The sequence below is a fragment of the Acanthochromis polyacanthus genome, chromosome 19, assembly GCF_021347895.1.
Source record: "Acanthochromis polyacanthus isolate Apoly-LR-REF ecotype Palm Island chromosome 19, KAUST_Apoly_ChrSc, whole genome shotgun sequence".
Lineage (NCBI taxonomy): Eukaryota > Metazoa > Chordata > Actinopteri > Pomacentridae > Acanthochromis > Acanthochromis polyacanthus.
This window is the reverse complement of record NC_067131.1, coordinates 22,694,817-22,713,354: the sequence shown is the minus strand read 5'-3', so window position 1 is coordinate 22,713,354 and position 18,538 is coordinate 22,694,817. Positions and strand designations below refer to the sequence as shown.

The 18,538-nt window shown below is 39.4% G+C and overlaps 1 protein-coding gene across 1 annotated transcript in view; it reads left to right on the top strand.

Annotated features, from left to right (window-relative positions):
- pemt (phosphatidylethanolamine N-methyltransferase) overlaps positions 1-18,538 on the top strand; it is a 140,596-nt gene that overhangs the window by 94,787 nt on the left and 27,271 nt on the right. The window contains exon 5 of the mRNA XM_022207735.2: positions 2,198-2,309. Within this exon, the coding sequence (XP_022063427.1) occupies positions 2,198-2,309 (112 nt within the window). The remainder of the gene's footprint in view (positions 1-2,197; positions 2,310-18,538) is intronic.

Sequence of the window (18,538 nt, the reverse complement as noted above, 5' to 3'; positions counted from 1 at the left end):
CAAATCCTTCAGCAATAACCTGAATTGGAGAAATCATTGATTGTTGTTGCAAAGGAGATGGCACCAGGCACTGGCACTGAAAAAAAATTCCCCCATTTGTACTAACCTGTCTTTGTGAGGCTGGTTTTCAGCAACAGAGAACCTTAAAAACAGCCCATTAATGGATCTCATCTCGGATAGTGGTATTTTATACTTTTTTCCTGATGTGGGTGGAGTTGGCAATATTTTCTAAAAAGATGGCCACACTGGCAATAATTAGGAACCATTGTCTTCATTCACTGTGCAGCGTTTTTCCAATCAATTGCTCCCCACAGTGTCTTAAATCATTAAAGTCCTGCTCTGATGAGAATCAAGTTTTTTTACTTACGGTATTTAGCATGTCAGCATGGTGCTTTTTATATGTTAGGAGTGAAATAATGTCAATGACATGGCTGAGTATTTCCAACTTGCATCCATCTACTGCAGTGGGCAGCAGAGAGGCTGGAACTTTACAGATCTGCATATTTTAGATGATGCAAACGTGTTGATTTACTAAGTCATTTTAAGGGAAGAAAGGATTACTTTCATGGAAAAAACTCCTCAATGTGTAAGTTTTGACACACACAGATGTGTTTTAGAGGGTTGATCAATGAAGAAAGAGAGATTTTCAGCAATATTTCAAGGATTATGTTTAAAAATTGTTTAGGTCCTCTGAACCTTAAGTTGTTTTTCGGTGTTTCTTTTTGCTCCTAGCAAATTTTTAACTCACTGTGGGCTCATTTTTCATTACAATATGAAGTCCTGCACCTCTATGGACGCAATACGATCATGGCTAGAAGTAGAAAGAGTCCAAAACTATCTTTTGTGCCGTTAAAATTGCGTAAATTATTAAAACAAGAAAAGCACTGAGAGGGTGCAATACTCCACCAAAGCTGCTCAGTCATATGATTTCCAACGGCTGAAATCTTGAAAAAAATTTGTAGCAGAAATCATGGCACCATAGAATGTGGCCTTTTAATATAGATGTACCCAAAACAAAATGACCTTGTGCTGAGCACAGGCATGTCTTCTGCATGTGTACGTTACATACGGATACCGACTTGTGTGACCCAAATATGTAGCAGGCGATGGGAATTGATGGGACTCGGAAACACTCCCACAATTTATTCAGTTGTTCTTTATATCGTTTCCGACAGAAAAGTCCCGATAAGTCGGCAACAGTCGATATGTGGTAGCAATCATGTGATGCCAGCAGGCAGCTGATGTAGTGTTCACCTGTCGTCATAGTTGCAGTGATGCTGTGACGCTATCTCGCAATGACACTGAAATCTTGAACAAATCTCTGGATCCAGATTATAAGTTGAATCACTGTCAAAATCTAATCAGTTGCTCCTTGTGTTATTTCTGACCTTCCCTGAAAATATCATCCAAGTCTGCTTGTCCATTTTTGAGTAATGTTGCTAACAGACAGACAAACAGACAGACGAAGAGACAGACAAACGTAAGCCGATTGTCACATAATTCCACTATGTTTCCTGGCGGAGTAAAAATAACGAAATGAAGTTCCTAGCTTCACTAAGTGGTGCAATTTATTATATTATTATCAATTTTATTGATTTTTCTTCAAAGACAATGTGCCTTTCTAACTCTCCAGCAAGTTGTGGAGTTAAGAAAGATTTTCAGTTTGGTTATTTCTCGTTACAAGTACTGGTACAATAATTAAACTCCAGAGCTCATAGCTTTGCTGTTATATTGTTGACATCAGTAACATTCAGGTGACAGTGCAGCAGCCAGAAATTGCAGCACGGCCTGTGTGGTGCCAAAGTCATGTTCTGTAGCGGTGTATTCACAGTGACGCCAAAGTCCTGTTGTTTTGACAGAAACATGTCAAAAATGATCATAACACGATAGACGCGTCCAAAACCTGCTTGTTCTGAGTTGAAACAAGACATCAAGGTCGATGACAGAGCAGAAACCACGGAAACAGTGTGACACAGTCCAACAAGCTTTGCACTGAATCCTAACCCACCGGTTGATAAAGCAGTGTCAGATTTGGAAAAACTTTAGAGATGTTCCCTGATTTTCTCCAAGTGTGCATTTGGATGAGCTCCAGCCTCTTGAATTATCTGAAGCGGAAAAGCAGGTCATCAGTGTGACAGATTTTAGTTATGAACTGCAGTGTTTGTCACAGCAATGAACCTCTGTGTGTGTTTTCCAGGCGACTACTTTGGCATTTTGATGGATGAGAAGGTGACTGGTTTCCCCTTCAACGTCACAGAGAACCCGATGTACTGGGGCAGCACTGCCAACTACCTCGGCCTGGCACTCATGTAAGTGTGTGTGTTATTGGAAAGGCAAAAAGGTCACCCTCATGAATGTGGTCAACAAGGGTGTAATTCAAATGTGATTTCTCCGCAGAGCTTTGTAGCCAAGATTGGCTAAAATCAATCAAAACAGATTGTTGCTGTTATTTCCAGGAATGTCATTTACTATTGCCTGAGGACTCTTTCACACATATATTAAAAAAAACAAAACAAAAAACTCCAAAGAAGTCATCCACCTTAGTGGCAAAGTACCAGTGTACGTCAAAGGCACTCTGAATAACACAAGGTGCATAAGTGACATGGATAATAAATGGTAACCTATAAATGGAAAATGTTGTTTTTCTCCAAGTTGCAAATCCCTCATGAAAAAAAGATGCTGAGGTAAAAACTTTTACGTGTACCCCTTGTCGCTATGACAACTGTGACCATGTTGCTTGGAGCTCGGTGTGCGTAGTTGCTAAGCAAGCACTCCAGGTTAGATGAGCCTGCCTGCAGTTAAAGCTATTACCAACCCATTCTTCCTGACACAGAGCTATGGGGACATCATTCTAGTCTTACCGAGTCGTTTGTCCTTTTTGTTGTGGCTAATTATGCTTCATTTTGTCTTTGCTTTGAATATGGTCCATTTTTTACTTCGAGCTTTGAGTGCTTAAGACTAGTGATTACCTTATTCTACTACCACTTTTTCCTTTTTACGTTCCTGTCTCACCTGTATGCAGCTCCATCCTTCTCTCCCTCTTTATTAAGTCACTTCAGATTCTGCAGCTGCCTCAGTCTCTACCACCATTCCTTTTTTTTTTAATTTCCTTTTGTCTATTTGTGTTGTTGTGTCAAGGGTGAATCATTTAATAAACTTGCTGAAAATAGTCTTGTATTTGAACACCTTGTGAACTGAGGCCAAACTGCTGTGTGTCTCCACTGCAAAACAACTTTAGTTACAAGGTACATTTCTATAAAAAGCATGTCAATTTGTCTTTTTTTATTTTATTTTTTATTTTTAGAAAACTGCATTATGTGCATCATGAACATATTGTATCACAAAACAATCTCAACTCAACTTGGACTTACTGGCTTATTCTGGAGCTTTCGATCATATCATACACTACTGTTCAAAAGTTTAGGGTCACTTAGAAATGTGCTTATTTTTAAAAGAAAAGCATCTTTTTTCAATGAAGATAACATTAAATTAATCAGAAATATTATTCATGTGGCAAATGACTTTTCTAGCTGGAAACAGAATATCTTCATTGGGGCACAGAGGACCATTTCCAGCAACCATCACTCCTTTGTTCTAATAGTACATTGTGTTAGCTAATGGTGTTGAAAGCCTAATTGATGATTAGAAAACCCGGAAAATGACATCCAAATCCGTTTTTGAATAATGTTGCCAACAGACAAACAGATGGATAAATGTATGCCAATCGTCACATAACTCCGCTGCGTACCTTGATGGAGTAACTATGTTTTCGCTGGTGTTTAAGTCACCTGGCACTACGAATTATTGTGTTTTACTTAGCTTAGAATTAGCCCTTTATATTTACTATAGAACAAAATGAAACCAAATCCTACGTAGTGGACCTCTAAGCTCTGAACACAACACAGTCGGCAGTAGGCTATTTTATGTGTGCATGTGTGTCTATTTGCAGTCACTGTGAAGAAATAAATCTCATTCATATGCAGTTTCTATTGTTGTTTTTCTGCGCTTTTCAGGTTTAGCTGAGGCTGACATTATCACTACTTGTACTTCAGGTAACCGGCATTCTGCAGTCAGGAAAGATCTGTGAAATGTTTCTTCGAAGAAAATGGGAGCTGTTTTGGTGCCGCGAGGGAGATTTACACAATAGAAGATTCATAGATTTCTCATTTTAAACATGCATAAGGAACACTTTTGTTAAACTCGAGAACAAAAATTATGTTAAAATTAGGGCTGGGACTTTAACGCATTAATTTCGATGAACTAATTACAGAACAAATAACGCGTTAAATAAATTAACACTTTTAATCACACCTTTCTCAGTTCCCTAATTTGTGGCACACTAGTAACACTGATGAACACTCCAGCCCAATAGGTGGCAGTGATGAACCTAAAGTCTGTCTGCACCATATGGTCTATGGCAGTGGTCGGCAACTGGCGGCCCACGGGCCAAAACTGGCCCGTCAGGAATAATATCTAGCCCGCCAGATGATTTTGAAAATTTGATTTGGCATGGAGCCAAGCCAGTCCGTCACCGTAACACCAAACTCGCGTGGTCGGCTGCTGCCGGGCATTTCCGCATTTGCGCTACTGGTCGGACATGGTTGTACCAGCCAGATTTCACTGAGCAACAGTGTGTGCAAAACGTGTGTGTCTCGGGAGTCAGTTTTAATACATCTGTGATCAGAATTGAGACGTGTGTCCCAAGCAGCGGCAATCAGCTGTAGAAGCTCCGCTGCTCACGGTATGCTAATAGCCCTGCTAATGGCTATTGGCGTAGCCATCCCTATGGTTGCCACCCGTCCCTTAAAATACAGAATCGTCCTTTATTTGACAATTAATTGTAGCGTTGATTCAATACGGGACGCTAATTGTTCCATATTTTCATAAATGTCCCATACACGTCTGTCACACACGCATCAAAACTGCATAATAAACAAAATAAAACACAGGAAATATTAAGGGCAGCTAGTTTCATGTTCCTTAGAACTATGTAGCGAGGACCCGATGCAAGGTCCAGCAGATAAACTTCTGCTTGCCGGTCCTGTCACGGGTTTCCTGGTTACAGACGCTGCTGCTCCCACGTGTTTGAAAATGTCTACACCCGAAACTCTACCACATCCAAAGAAGCAAATACGCTTTCAAAAGCACAGACGTGAGTAGGAAGACTGGAACCCCTGGCAATAGGTACAGGGCAAATTGTGTTTTCTGTTACTCGTGGACTGGCTTAAGTAAGGCAGCATCAGGAGACCAACATGTAAGAAACATGAGAACAGAGAGAACCCAACTAGGAGGTCACAGTTTATCATCATATAATCATCTCCTGAAGTCCCTTTGGTAAGGGACATCAGTACATGGTTGTGAATTTACCAGAGGATGATTATAGTCAGACTAATGTGGCCATAGACTCTACAGTATTTTTGTAACTCAATAAATGCCTAAGTTGTTTAATAGTATTTTACATGCTTTTATTTTTTTAAATATCATTTATTTAATAGCCTATATGTGATCAATAAATGGCCTTTGCCTATCTAAAGAAAAACTCACTCAGAACTTTGACATGTTAACGGTACTAAATAAATAAGTCAGTAAATACATTCATACACACATAAATAAGTTAATGCATTCATTGTGTTAAGAAAAGATTTAGATGGGAAAAGTATCTGCAGAGAATTTCGTTGTCCAGTATTCTGCATTCAGTTCCTGCAGCTTGAAAGACAGCTAATTTTGATAAAACTGGGCTTGTAGCACATCGTCTGCCTTACAACGATGGGAAAGAGGCATCATTTATGTTTTGACAATGTATGTATAATGAGTTATTGATGCTGGAAGTCCGAATCTGTAAATGTCTTTTCAATTTCACTAAACTGTGGCCCCGAGGAGCCGTGGTGGGCGTCCTTTATTTTCGTTTCTGAAAGGTGGCAACCCTAGCCATCCCATAATAGACCACTTTAGAAAACATTGAAAGTGCTTTAATTTACAAAAAGTTTTACAACGTTGAATAGAATTGCTGTAATTGCATTTTGAGTTTGCAGTAATTTGTGAATGTAGAAGACAGATGAAAAATGCAGATAAATAGAAATTAAACATTTTTGTGGTTTAACTTTTTACACTGCCAAAGAGGCAGAGCCTCAGCAGAGTAACAGGTTAAACCACAAAAATGTCTATCTTTTAATAACCTAATTCTAAACTTTTAGTTTATGAAAAAATATTTTTGTTGATGAATAAAAATTTATATTCCTGAAAAATGAACCAATCAAAATGACACCATTTATCAGACCCAGAAACTATGAAAACAGAATGAATTTCTGGATTTTCAACTTTCTGATGGTCCTTAAACTACTTTTGCTTTTGTTATAGCCATACAGTGGAAAAACATAAACTGAATCCAGGCTTTAAATCATCCAAATCACTTTGTGATTATGTTCCATTTTAAAATTGTATTCATTTTGTACATTATAAATTATACACACGTACATGTCTATTCATTGATTCAACTGTTAACTAAAATTTATTGGAATTGAAAATAATTACTTGTGTCAAATTTTGCTGTTTGAAATGCGATATTGCGATTCATTAATTTGATAAATTTTTTAAATACCGTCCCACCACTATTTAAATTACTATTAGATATAAAAAACAGCATCTGACAAGAAAGAAAGTACCACAAATGAAAATCCTAACACCAAATCAATCATGGGCACAATATTTTTTGATTGCAAAGGTTGGACTCTTGTTTTGTTGGTTGCGATGCCTTCCAACACTGTCGTGGTATTCTCCTGCTATTAGCATGCACTTCAGTTATTTGGACATTTGGAACCAAACTGCCCTATAAATGTAAACACGATTTAAAGTAACTCAAAAAGATGGATAAGGGCAAGGTATGGAAATCTTAACACCAAATCAATCATGGGCACAATATTTTTTGATTGCAAAGGTTGGACTCTTGTTTTGTTGGTTGCTACTATGTCTTCCAACACTGTCATGGTATTCTCCTGCTATTACCATGCACTTCAGTTATGCTAACTGTTGCTTATGACCCTCATAGGCCTTTAACACTGCAACTGAGAGTGTTGTACTTACTCTGAAGTTTCTCTATCACATCATCCAACACACAAAGAACACTTTCAGATCGAAGCTCCGACTGAAGAGCGTGGAGAGCGAGAAATCTCTCCCCCTCCATTGCCTCTCATGCCACAGAATCTCTCCCACACATAAGGCCACTTACTGGGCTTTCTGTGTGACCTAGACAGAAGATTACCTGACACATATTAGGCGATGCTCTTATCCATAATCACGAGCCAGACTCGAGCTGCTAAATCAGTAGAATAGGAGCTGAAATCACTGCATGGGGTCAGTAGTTTTTGTCGTTACGTCATGTAGTTTTTCAGAAAGCACTGCTTCATCAAAAGAACTGTGGCACCAAACCAGTGTTGCCAACTCCTCAGTAAGGAAAGTAGCTATTGGCTGTCCTGAAAGTCACTAGAAGTCGCTAAATGACATCATCTCCTAATTTGCATATTTCCCAGTTTGCATGTAATTGTAATCAATGTTGTAGGAGAGAGGAATAACATTGTGGAAGAGACCAAAAAGTGAATATAAAACACCCAAAATATGTTTTTGAAGTAGCATTTTCATTTATATCCCGCTCCGTAAGTCTGGATGGGATCTGTAGTGACTTTGCGCATGCGCGATTCATCTGCCATCTGGCCTTGGAGTGATGTGGGTCTCCTCTAATCAGACACTGGGACTGCTGCGGGGTTACTGGCCTGTGCTTTGGGACGGAGAGGAGCTCACAGCAGCACCTGCTGCTTGTTGAGGACAGTAACTGCAGAATGATCCGCGTTTTCCTGTCTCCAAAATGGCAGAAAAAGTCACAGATTTATCGCTAGTCGCTTTTGACAAAAAAAAGTCGCTAGGACGCTTTGGAAAGTCACTTTATTTAGCGAGAAAGTCTCTAAGTTGGCAACACTGCACCAAACAGTGTGTGAAGTCCTAAAATACCCCGTACCCTCTTCTTCTGTGAGTAAAGTAGTACTGACAGACAGCTTAGTACTTACAGGGAGAAAAAGACCTAATTTCAGGTCGAACAGCATCTTTCATGCTGCAGTATATTGGACTGTCGTGGAATGTTTTAGAAGTGTAGGTTATCACAGAAGATGGGAATTTGTTAGTAAAATTTTGACAGAAATATTCGACTCTGCTGCTTTGTTTCGGTTGAAACATTCAGACACAGTGCACATCTGGCACAATTCTAAACATAGATGTCAAATCAAGCATGTCAGAGGAAACATCTGCTCACTTTGCATGTGTGTGTTTTCTAGAAAATACAGTGGAACAGTCCGTTAGTTGAACTCACAGAGATTATATAAATCTTTCTCAAATACCATCAATCTATATTGCTGTTTTTTAGTCGCATTACGGATGGCAGTGTCTGTCAATTCATCCTCCGCTGTGATAGAGAATGAATCCTTTTAACTTTAGTGAGACACATGCAGTTTCTTCTAGTGAAATGATGATGACAGTTCTTTTCGAGTGAATTATCTCAGCAGTTGGAATGGAATGCCAATAAATCAGACTTGATGAAGAATGTTTCACAGAGATGAACCTAAGCTGACTTCGCCACTTATTTCTATTTTATTGTGTTTTATGTGCATTAGTAGCCATCAGTCTGGATCTTGCCGGAGTGTTCCTGAATGTTCCTTGTTAGATATGCAGGACTGAACCTGCTGACAGATGTTTGTCCTAAAAATGTCAGGATAACAGAAATTTTTTTAGGCATTAGGAGTACCAGTGAATTTTCAATTTCCATTTCAAATTTTTTTTTGAAATAGGTCACTCAAATAATACATTTCAGTGTAAATTCTTTTTTTTTTTCACCGAAAAAAGATTGTAAACTGCTGCACAAAGTTGTATTTTGACTTTTCATGCAAGAGCCTACTAACATCATTAGCTAGGAAAGCAATCCCGACCAACTGTTTAAGGTTGTTTGAGTGACAGATTTTTTTAGACTGATCATCCTGAAAACCAAAAGAAGAAGTTTTTGGAGACATGTATGGGTCTATATTAACCAAAACCGCGATATTTTTCATAAAATACACATGTAACTAAACCAAGTAGTTTACTTGCTTACAACCTAATCAGACAGCCAATAAAAATGAAAAACAGAGCTTCTGCTGCGCAGCCGCAAAGATGGCAGCTTGAAGGTTTTTCTCCTCCGATATTTGGAACCAAACTGCCCTATAAACTTAACAAACACGATTTAAAGTAACTCAAAAAGATGGATAAGGGCAAGTATGGACGCAGGACAGGCAAACCAAAATGAAACCAAAGGAAAACACACAGACCGTCGACTCAGTCAATATCGACAGCCGAGCTAATGCTAGCGGCGAACCACCGGCTAATGCTAATGAAGAAGAAGAGGCAGAGGTCAGCTTAAACATAATACTGGCAGAAATTAAAAGTTTCCGTCAAGACAACAAGCAACAGCTCGGACAAATTAAGGACGAGATCTACAAGACAAAGTTGAGACTTGACGAGGTGGAGGAACGGATTTTGAATGCTGAGGAGAGGATGCAATCTATGGAAGAAGTGATGGAGGAGCTGGTGAAACTTCAGTCTCATCTGAAAGCTAAACAATCTGACCAGGAGGGAAGATCCAGACGGAATAACATCAGGATCTATTCCATCGCTGAGGGGTCTGAGAATGAGTCTCCGTCGATGATACATTTCGTTGAAGAGCTGTTAAAGCATAGCCTATCCCTGGCAGATGGTAAGGATCTCCAGATTGACTTGAAATTTCCTAATCTTTTTGGATTAAGATATTTTTAGTTTATATGAGGATAGCATTTTTCATTTATCTTGTATTCTTAATTTATAGTTAAAAAAAGCCAAAATGATGGCAACAATAGGTCGGAGGACGGATTTTGGGCTGTATCTGCAATATCATGGATAAGACTTTTGGTGTTACCATGTTGACTGAGGGCCCTTTCACTGAAGAGAGATTTCCCCTCAAGAAGGCTGCTTCACAACAACTTACACAGGGTTCTTTTACGAACCCCAACTTTGGAAGTTCTGATGAACACTGGCAGTTTTTCAATAAGGTTCTTAACTTCACTAGTTATTCTGTTTATTGTTTATTCGCTGCAGTTCAGAGCAGCATGAGAGCTGTCACACAAACTACCTGGAAGTATTCAGAGGCTCCATCACAAAAGTAATGGTGGATAGTGCCATTAAGATAATTTCTTATAATGTAAATGGTATCCTGAATCCAATTAAGAGAAGTAAAATATTTGTAAAATTAAGAAGGGGGCAAGTGCATGTAGTATTTCTACAAGAAACACACCTAACAGGAACTGAACATGGAAAATTGAGAAGGGTATGATTTAAACATCTATTTTACTGCTCATATTAGTCAGGGCATAGAAGAGGATCTGCTATTCTTATTTCGAACCAAGTCCAATACGAACATATTTCAGAGGTTAAAGATAAGGAAGGTCGATATGTAATGACTATTGGAAGGATTGCAGGGGTGATGGTAACATTATTCAGCATATATGCCCCCCCAGGAAGTGATTGGCAATTTTATAAAAAAAAATAAAATAAAATTCCATATTATGTCAACAGAATCTCGAGGACTGCTTATATGTGGAGGTGACATGAACATAAAACTGTCAAAGATGGATTCATCTGGTTCCAGTGTAGGTCACAATAAATCCATAATCAACAAAATAAAAGAAACTGGTATTACTGATGTTTGGAGGGATCTAAACCCAACTAGTCAGGATTACACCTACTACTCTGCACCTCAGTCCACCTATTCTAGAATTGATTATTTCTTTATGTTCAAAAAAGACCTATCTAGAATCCAGTCATGTGCTATAGGAACAATCGACATATCAGACCATTCACTGATAAAAATAATAATGAATATAAATGATAATCCAAAATCAACATTATGGAAACTGAACTCAAACATATTAAATAATGCCCAGGTTAAAGAAGAATTAGAAAAGGAGATAGAAATGTACTTTAAAGAGAATGATAATGGGGAAGTCGCCCCTCCTATTGTATGGGATGCATACAAAGCGGTACTTCTTCTGTCAAAATTGGCTTATTTTAACTTCTCATCTGAAGCCATATGGTGATTTGAGTCCTACCTTCATGGTAGGAAACAATGTGTCTGTGTTGATGATATTAAATCTCCCTACCGTAACTGCCCAATCGGAGTACCACAGGGCTCAATTTTGGGACCCCTGCTGTTTTCTTTGTACATTAATTATCTGCCAGATGTGTGCCGCACTGTCCATGTCAGATGTATGCAGATGATGTTGTTATTGTGTCACATGGCAAGAACCCCACTGAGGCTACTTTGAGCCTCACATCTGTGTTGACCAGGATTCAAGACTGGCTCCCTGATTTATGTCTGCTTTTAAACACCAAAAAGACAGTGTGCATGAGGTTCTCTAAGAAGCCAATAGAAGCAGTCACTTCAAATGTGTTTTTGGGGGGGTGAGGAACTTGAACTTGAATTCCTCGGAGTCACACTGGACTCAACCCTCACTTTTAAATTTCACATTAAGAAGGTCTCTAACACTATTAATTTTAATTCACAAAATTTTTAAACAAGTTAGACCTTTTCTGACAGCTGGTGCCACTAAGACGTACCTGCACTGTATGATTTTCACACACAGACTACTGCTTCACAAACTGGTCCTTCACAGGTGTAATGACACTCAAACCCATTGAACAATTATATAAGAGAGCATTAAAGGTATTCGATAAAAAGCCACGTTTATACCATCACTGCAGCATCTTAAAAAAACATGGTCTTTTTAGTTTGGATAATTTTAAGATTTTTAAACAGGCATGTGCCATTTATAAAGTATTACATGGACTATGTGCACCACCTCTGGCAGAGTTCATTAAAAACAAGCCTAGTAGGGGCATTGGGACGAGGGCTGCTACAAGAGGGGCTTGTGAGGTGCAGTTCAGATGATCTAGCTTTGCCCAGAATGTTCTGTCAGTTCAAGGAGGTTTGACCTGGAACAAACTGCCCGCAAAGATTACAGCGTGTCAATCTTTCATGGCTTTTAAAGTTCAACTCAAAAACTGGATTTTAGACAATCAAATCTGTGAGCATTAGCAATCTGGCCGTCGCTTGTATATGTATATGTATTTTAAAAATCTGTATTTTAGGAACTTATGCATGTTTGCACATACTCATGAGGCGTTCATGTCTATATATAGTCCCCCCTATTTTAGGAGTATATGCGTGTTTGCACATGTTCAATGTCTCTTATTGTTCCTTGTATTGTATTGTATTGAGTGTTTTTTATGTTTTTTGTTGGGGACTACGGATGAAATTTAGCATGTATGCTAATTCCGGCATATTTACATTACATCATGTATGTACTGTCCATTAATATGCGCTGTCCCGACTAAATAAACCAGAAAGTAAAAAAAAGTAAAAGAGAGGGGAAATAATTTCCTACTCCTCACTACTGAACAAGCGCAAACAAGAGAAGCTCAATAATTTAAATCGGCAACTTAAGGACTTACAAAGACAACATAAAGATGGTGTGAAACCAAATAATGGAGTGACAATTAAAATACTGCAAAACAAGATAGATGAGATATACTCAGAGGAAGTTAAAAAGAAATTGGTATTTCTAAAACAGGGACATTATGAGGCAGGTAGTAAAGCAATGAAATTATTAGCATATAAACTGAGGAAACAGCAAGCTGACAATACCATCACCAAAATAAGATGCTCCCAAACAAAGAAAATACAGTATAAACTAGAAGAGATCCAACATAGCTTTGAAGAATACTACAAGACTTTATACTCGCAACCAAAACTAGATAACATAAATGAAATAGGGAAATTTCTTGAATTTTTGGATTTACCTAAAGTTACACAGGAACAAAGCAAAACCTTAGTGGCAGAGATAACTGACAGTGAAGTAAAGACCGCAATATCAATGCTTAAACCACACAAGAGTCCGGGTTCAGATGGCTTTACAGCCGAATGGTACAAATGTTTTAGAGATCAAATAACCCCAAAACTACGTCACATATGTAACTGGGCTCTCAAAAAGGGAGAGATCCCCTCTTCGTGGAGTACAGCTATAATTTCAGCAATACCAAAAGAAGGAAAAGATAAATTAGACTGTAAACAGTATCGACCAATTTCGGTGTTAAATGTAGATTATAAAATATTTATGTCTATATTAGCCAGAAGAATAGAGAAAATTTTACCATCTCTCATTCATGATGTTTCGCCTGCTCTTCAGTTCTAGATGACTTCTGGGGATACCAAAACATTTAAGTTCCTGTGGGGTCATTAGCACCATGAGAATCGCTGAAGTAGATGGACATAAAGGTCATGAGTGTGACACTGGCACAACAAGAGAAGGCAGTCTGCATTCGGGGGACTCCTGAATCTTTCTTCTAAAAATTCAGACATGTCCAGTTGAAACTGTTTTAGCACTTTGACCTGGATGAGAAACTTCACAGACCCTTTAGGTTTAGGATGTGTTGTATCTTACACCTTGGATTCTGTGTACAAATATAAGCTGCTCAGTTAAGCTTTAGTTGTTTCATTTTGTTCGAGATGTTTTGTCACACAATTTACAGTGTCGTACAAAATCTTCGTGTACAACTCTTGCTTTGTTTATTTCTATTTTTTTAACATTGCAGTGTACCTTTTGTTGCACATTTACTTCCAATGCCATTCCACATGCGATTGTTATTAACCAGCACTGTATGTATAATTTACTTTAAAGCACTGAAGTTGTTAAAGTTATAGTCAATAAGATTTCAGCCCTGGTTGACTGAGCAACACCTGCGGTTACTGGTGTAAATTTGTTAACCCCTTGGCACCTGAATTTATTTACAATTAAATAATTTTTAAAAATGTGTGTGTTTTTGCTTTCCAGCTAGTGCTCAAATAAGTGAAGATTGATAATTTGTCATTTATCCGTTTTATGTAAAATATTAACAGATATGTATGTCCCACTCTGACCAGTCCTTCCAGAAACCAGTGCTTGCAAAAGGTTCCGAGGTACATATTGAATATGCACAAACTGGCATTGGGCAAATGGATATGTTATCTTGGCTGCAGTCTGAATGAAAGTGGTATGATGCGAATTCGCGACAATAGGAGTCAAGGGGTTCATATACATTGCAAATGACACATTCACTGACCACTGGATAATGCACAGACAGTTGTCTGTTAACATTGTACCCAAAAAGAGAGGACTGATGCCATGTAGAAGTCAAGTAAAGATGATAGTCAGAATTATTGTGCTGCTAATACTGAGCATATGACTGAATTTTGTGTTCTTTATTTTGGGAAATTTTGCATCACTAATGTTGCACTGGATCTCCTGCATCAAATCAAGTATGTGCGTGCAAGTGTAGTTATTTAATATGAATATCTCACATTTTGAGAGAACCTGCTTCAGGTTATTCATTTAATTACTGGAACATTAGCACATTGATTATTGGTGTGAAGAATGCTGCTCCTCAGTTCCATCATGAACCAAAGTCGTGTTGAATTTGTGGGATGAAGCAGTATTTCTGGTGGAGGTAGAACAACAGTGCTCTGACTTTCAGAAGGTCAGTCTCTGCTCCAGGAGAAATCACATCGCCTCCACTCTGTGGTGCCTGTTGCTGTTCAGCTGGGCCTCATACTGCAGTGTGTACATGTTGGACGGTGCAACAGCTGCAGGAGAGTTCAGTTATGAAACACAGACATCTATGACTAACTTTGAAGCACAAGCAGCTTAGCGCCTGTGGTAGAAGGATAAATATGCATTTGTATTGAGATTATCCAATATTGTCTCACCAGTGGATCTCTGTTTACACTTGTGGTAAAAAAAAATAAAAAGCTGTCCCTCAAGCCACCAAAACAGTTTTGAGCCATTGGACCGTCGATACGAAACGTCTGGGGGTTTCCTGTGGTGTCTATCACCAGAAGGTGGATCCTTTGGGTCCTCTACGGATTGTAAGAGCTCAATTCAATTCGATTCAATTCAATTTTATTTATATAGCGCTAATTACAGTCAAATTGTCTCAAGATGCTTTGCAGAACCCATATGCCTGACCCCCAGAACAAGCCCCAAGGCGACAGTGGCAAGGAAAACACCCTTTTAACAGGAAAAAACCTTGAGCAGAACCCGGCTGTTTATGTGGGGGGACCCATCTACCTGCTGGCCGGGTGGGTTGGGAGGGACAGAAGAGGTAGAGAGGTAGAGGGGTAGACGGGTAGAAGTAAAGAGATAGAGGGGGCGGGATGGGAGAGGAGGGGTGTGGGGAACAGGGAACATTTAACACACAGTTCGATACATATATGAGAAGCTAGACGACACATACAGAGTACAAGCCAACATTGAAATTGATTCCTTGTTTACTGTTATGATGTACGACTCTGGCATTAAATGTACTACATATATAGCTGACAGTAAAGTTCAAACAGTATGTAGATTAGCATTTCAAGTATAGTGTAGGGGGAGTTGCAGAGTCGACTGGTGGAAATAGGCAGCTGGAAGCAGTGGACTGGAGGAAGGTCAGCAGCAGCATCCTGCAGTGGACATGATGGAGACTAGGCCAGTTGGTGGGACAGCAACCACAAATCCAAATCATTCAGCTCTGGAACCAGGGACACTTGGAGAAAGCACACACGGAGTGTAATGTAATAATGATTTATATATTAAATATAAAGGTAGACAGAGAAAGGCTCAGTACATCAAGAGAGGTTCGCCAGCAGCCTAGGCCTATAGCAGCATAACTAGGGGCAGAACTAAGGGACGTCGAAAGGGGAAGTCAGTAGGTTGCTGTAGGATGAACCCTTGGCCAACTAGGAACATACCAGAGGATACTGCATGGCACTGCAGAATGCTGTGGTCGCTGTTTGGTTCAGAGTTCCTCTCACTCTGTACCAGTCACTGATGATGGATCCAACAAAACAACCCCAGACCATCACACTTCCTCTTCCATGTTTGTCAGTTGATGTCACACACTGAGGAACCATCCTTTCTCCTCCTTGACGGTGTACAAAAATTCTGCGTGATGAACCAAAGATTTCAAATTTTGATTCATCAGTCCATAATACCTTCTTCCAGTCTTCAATAGTCCATTGGTGGTGTTTCATGGCCCAGGCAAGCCTCTTTTTCTATTTTCTGACATCTTACATAATATGCAAAACTCTAAATGCCCTGGTCCTGATGGATATGGTGCAGAATTCTATAAGACTTTCATGGAACAGATTTTCCCTCTTTTACTTAATGTTTATAACGAAGCGCCATTAACAGATTCACTGCCTCCAACACTCTATGATGTTTGTATATCTCTAATCTATAAAGTGGGAAAAGACCCATTAGACCCTGGTTCATATAGGCCCATAAGCCTACTAAATGTAGACAACAAAATACTGGCAAAAATATTGGCTATGCGCTTAGAATCAGTTCTTCCAACTGCTGTATCCACAGACCAAACCGGCTTTATAAAAGACAGGCAGTTTTTTTTGTTTGTTTTTGTTTTTTAACATAAGAAGATTGTTCAATATTATTTATACCAAAAATTCAAACACGCAAGAACTGGAAATACTACTTTCATTAGATGCCGAGAAGGCCTTCGACAGGGTTGAGTGGGATTTTCTCTTTGCGGCCCTGTCGTAGTTTGGATTTGGTCATTACTATATCTCTCTCATAAAACTGCTTTATTATCAACCTAAGGCATCTGTACAAACAATTAATTTGGAATCAGGCTCTTTTCCTCTCCATCGTTCTACATGGCAGGGGTGCCCTTTGTCTCCCCTATTATTTGCCCGAGCCATAGAGCCCCTTGCTGTTCTGCTGTGTTCCACTGAAGGCTATAAAGGGATTACGAGAGAAGGTATAGAGCATAAAGTATCTTTGTACACAGACGATCTGTTACTATACATTTCAGATCCACCCACATCCATTCCAAAAATCATGACCATATTATATTTGGCAGAGTATCAGGATACAAAGTTAATCTATCCAAAAGTATACTATTCCCAGTCAGCTCCATAGCAAGGGACAAAGTAAATACATGGACACCACTTCCCTCCACTATCTCAAACAATTTTAAATATCTCGGGATGAACATTACACAAGAAATTTCTGGCCTCTTCAGTAAAAACTTTATGACCCTTTATCAACAAACTCAACAACAGATCAAAAAGTGGTCTGACCTTCCCATTTCTCTCGCTGATCGAATAAATATTATTAGAATGAACATCCATCCATCCATCCTCTATACACCGCTTTATCCTCATTAGGGTCGCGGGGGGTGCTGGAGCCTATCCCAGCTGACTCGGGCGAAGGCAGGGGACACCCAGGACAGGTCGCCAGTTTGTCACAGGGCTACATACACAGACGAACAATCACACTCGCATTCACACCTACGGACAATTTAGAGTACTCAATGAACCTCAACATGTTTTTGGACTGTGGGAGGAAGCCGGAGTGCCCGGAGAAAACCCACGCATGCTCAGGGAGAACATGCAAACTCCATGCAGAAAGATCCCAGGCCCAGACCGGGATTCGAACCAGGGATCTTCTTGCTGCAAGGCGAAAGTGCTAATCACTACGCCACTGAGCAGCCCCTAGAATGAACATTCTACCAAAATATTTATTCTTATTCCAGTGCATTCCATCCATTCTCTATACACCGCTTTATCCTCACTAGGGTCATGGGGGGTGCTGGAGCCTATCCCAGCTGACTTGGGCGAAGGCAGGGGACACCCTGGACAGGTCGCCAGTCTGTCGCAGGGCTACATATACAGACACTCACATTCACACCTACAGGCAATTTAGAATAATCAGTTAACCTCAGCATATTTTTGGACTGTGGGAGGAAGCCGGAGTACCCGGAGAAAACCCACGCATGTACAGGGAGAACATGCAAATTCCATGCAGAAAGATTTGAACCGGGGATCTTAATAAGAAGTTTTTCACAAAAATAGATTCTTTACTTACATCCTTTATCTGGAATAATAAGACACCAAGAATTAAAAAACCCTTTTTACAAAGACCGAAATTGGGGGGGATGGGACTACCGAACTTCCGACTTTATTACTGGTCTTGCATCATTAGATGCATTTCTTTTGGGAATGGAACTCTCAAACCTGATTGGGAACAGATGGAAAATCAATCTTTTTCCCCTAATACTTTGAAATCACTGCTTTATTACACCTCTAATCTATCACAGTTTAAATGTCACAACCCTGTAGTATCACATTCACTAAAAATTTGGTCTCAGATTCTAAGACACTTTCAGTGGAATCAGTGCTCAGCTCTGACACCACTGACTGACAATCAAGCAATGTTTTACCTGTTTTCAGGTAAAACATTTCAACAATGGGATATCAAAGGTGTTCACGAAATTAACCCTTTAAGCTGCAGTCAATTCCAGCCGTTTTCAGTACAAAAAATCGCTAATATTCTATTTTTAAATAAAAAAATTATGAAAAATACGGGGAATATTGGACGCACATCGCGAGGTGCATTTC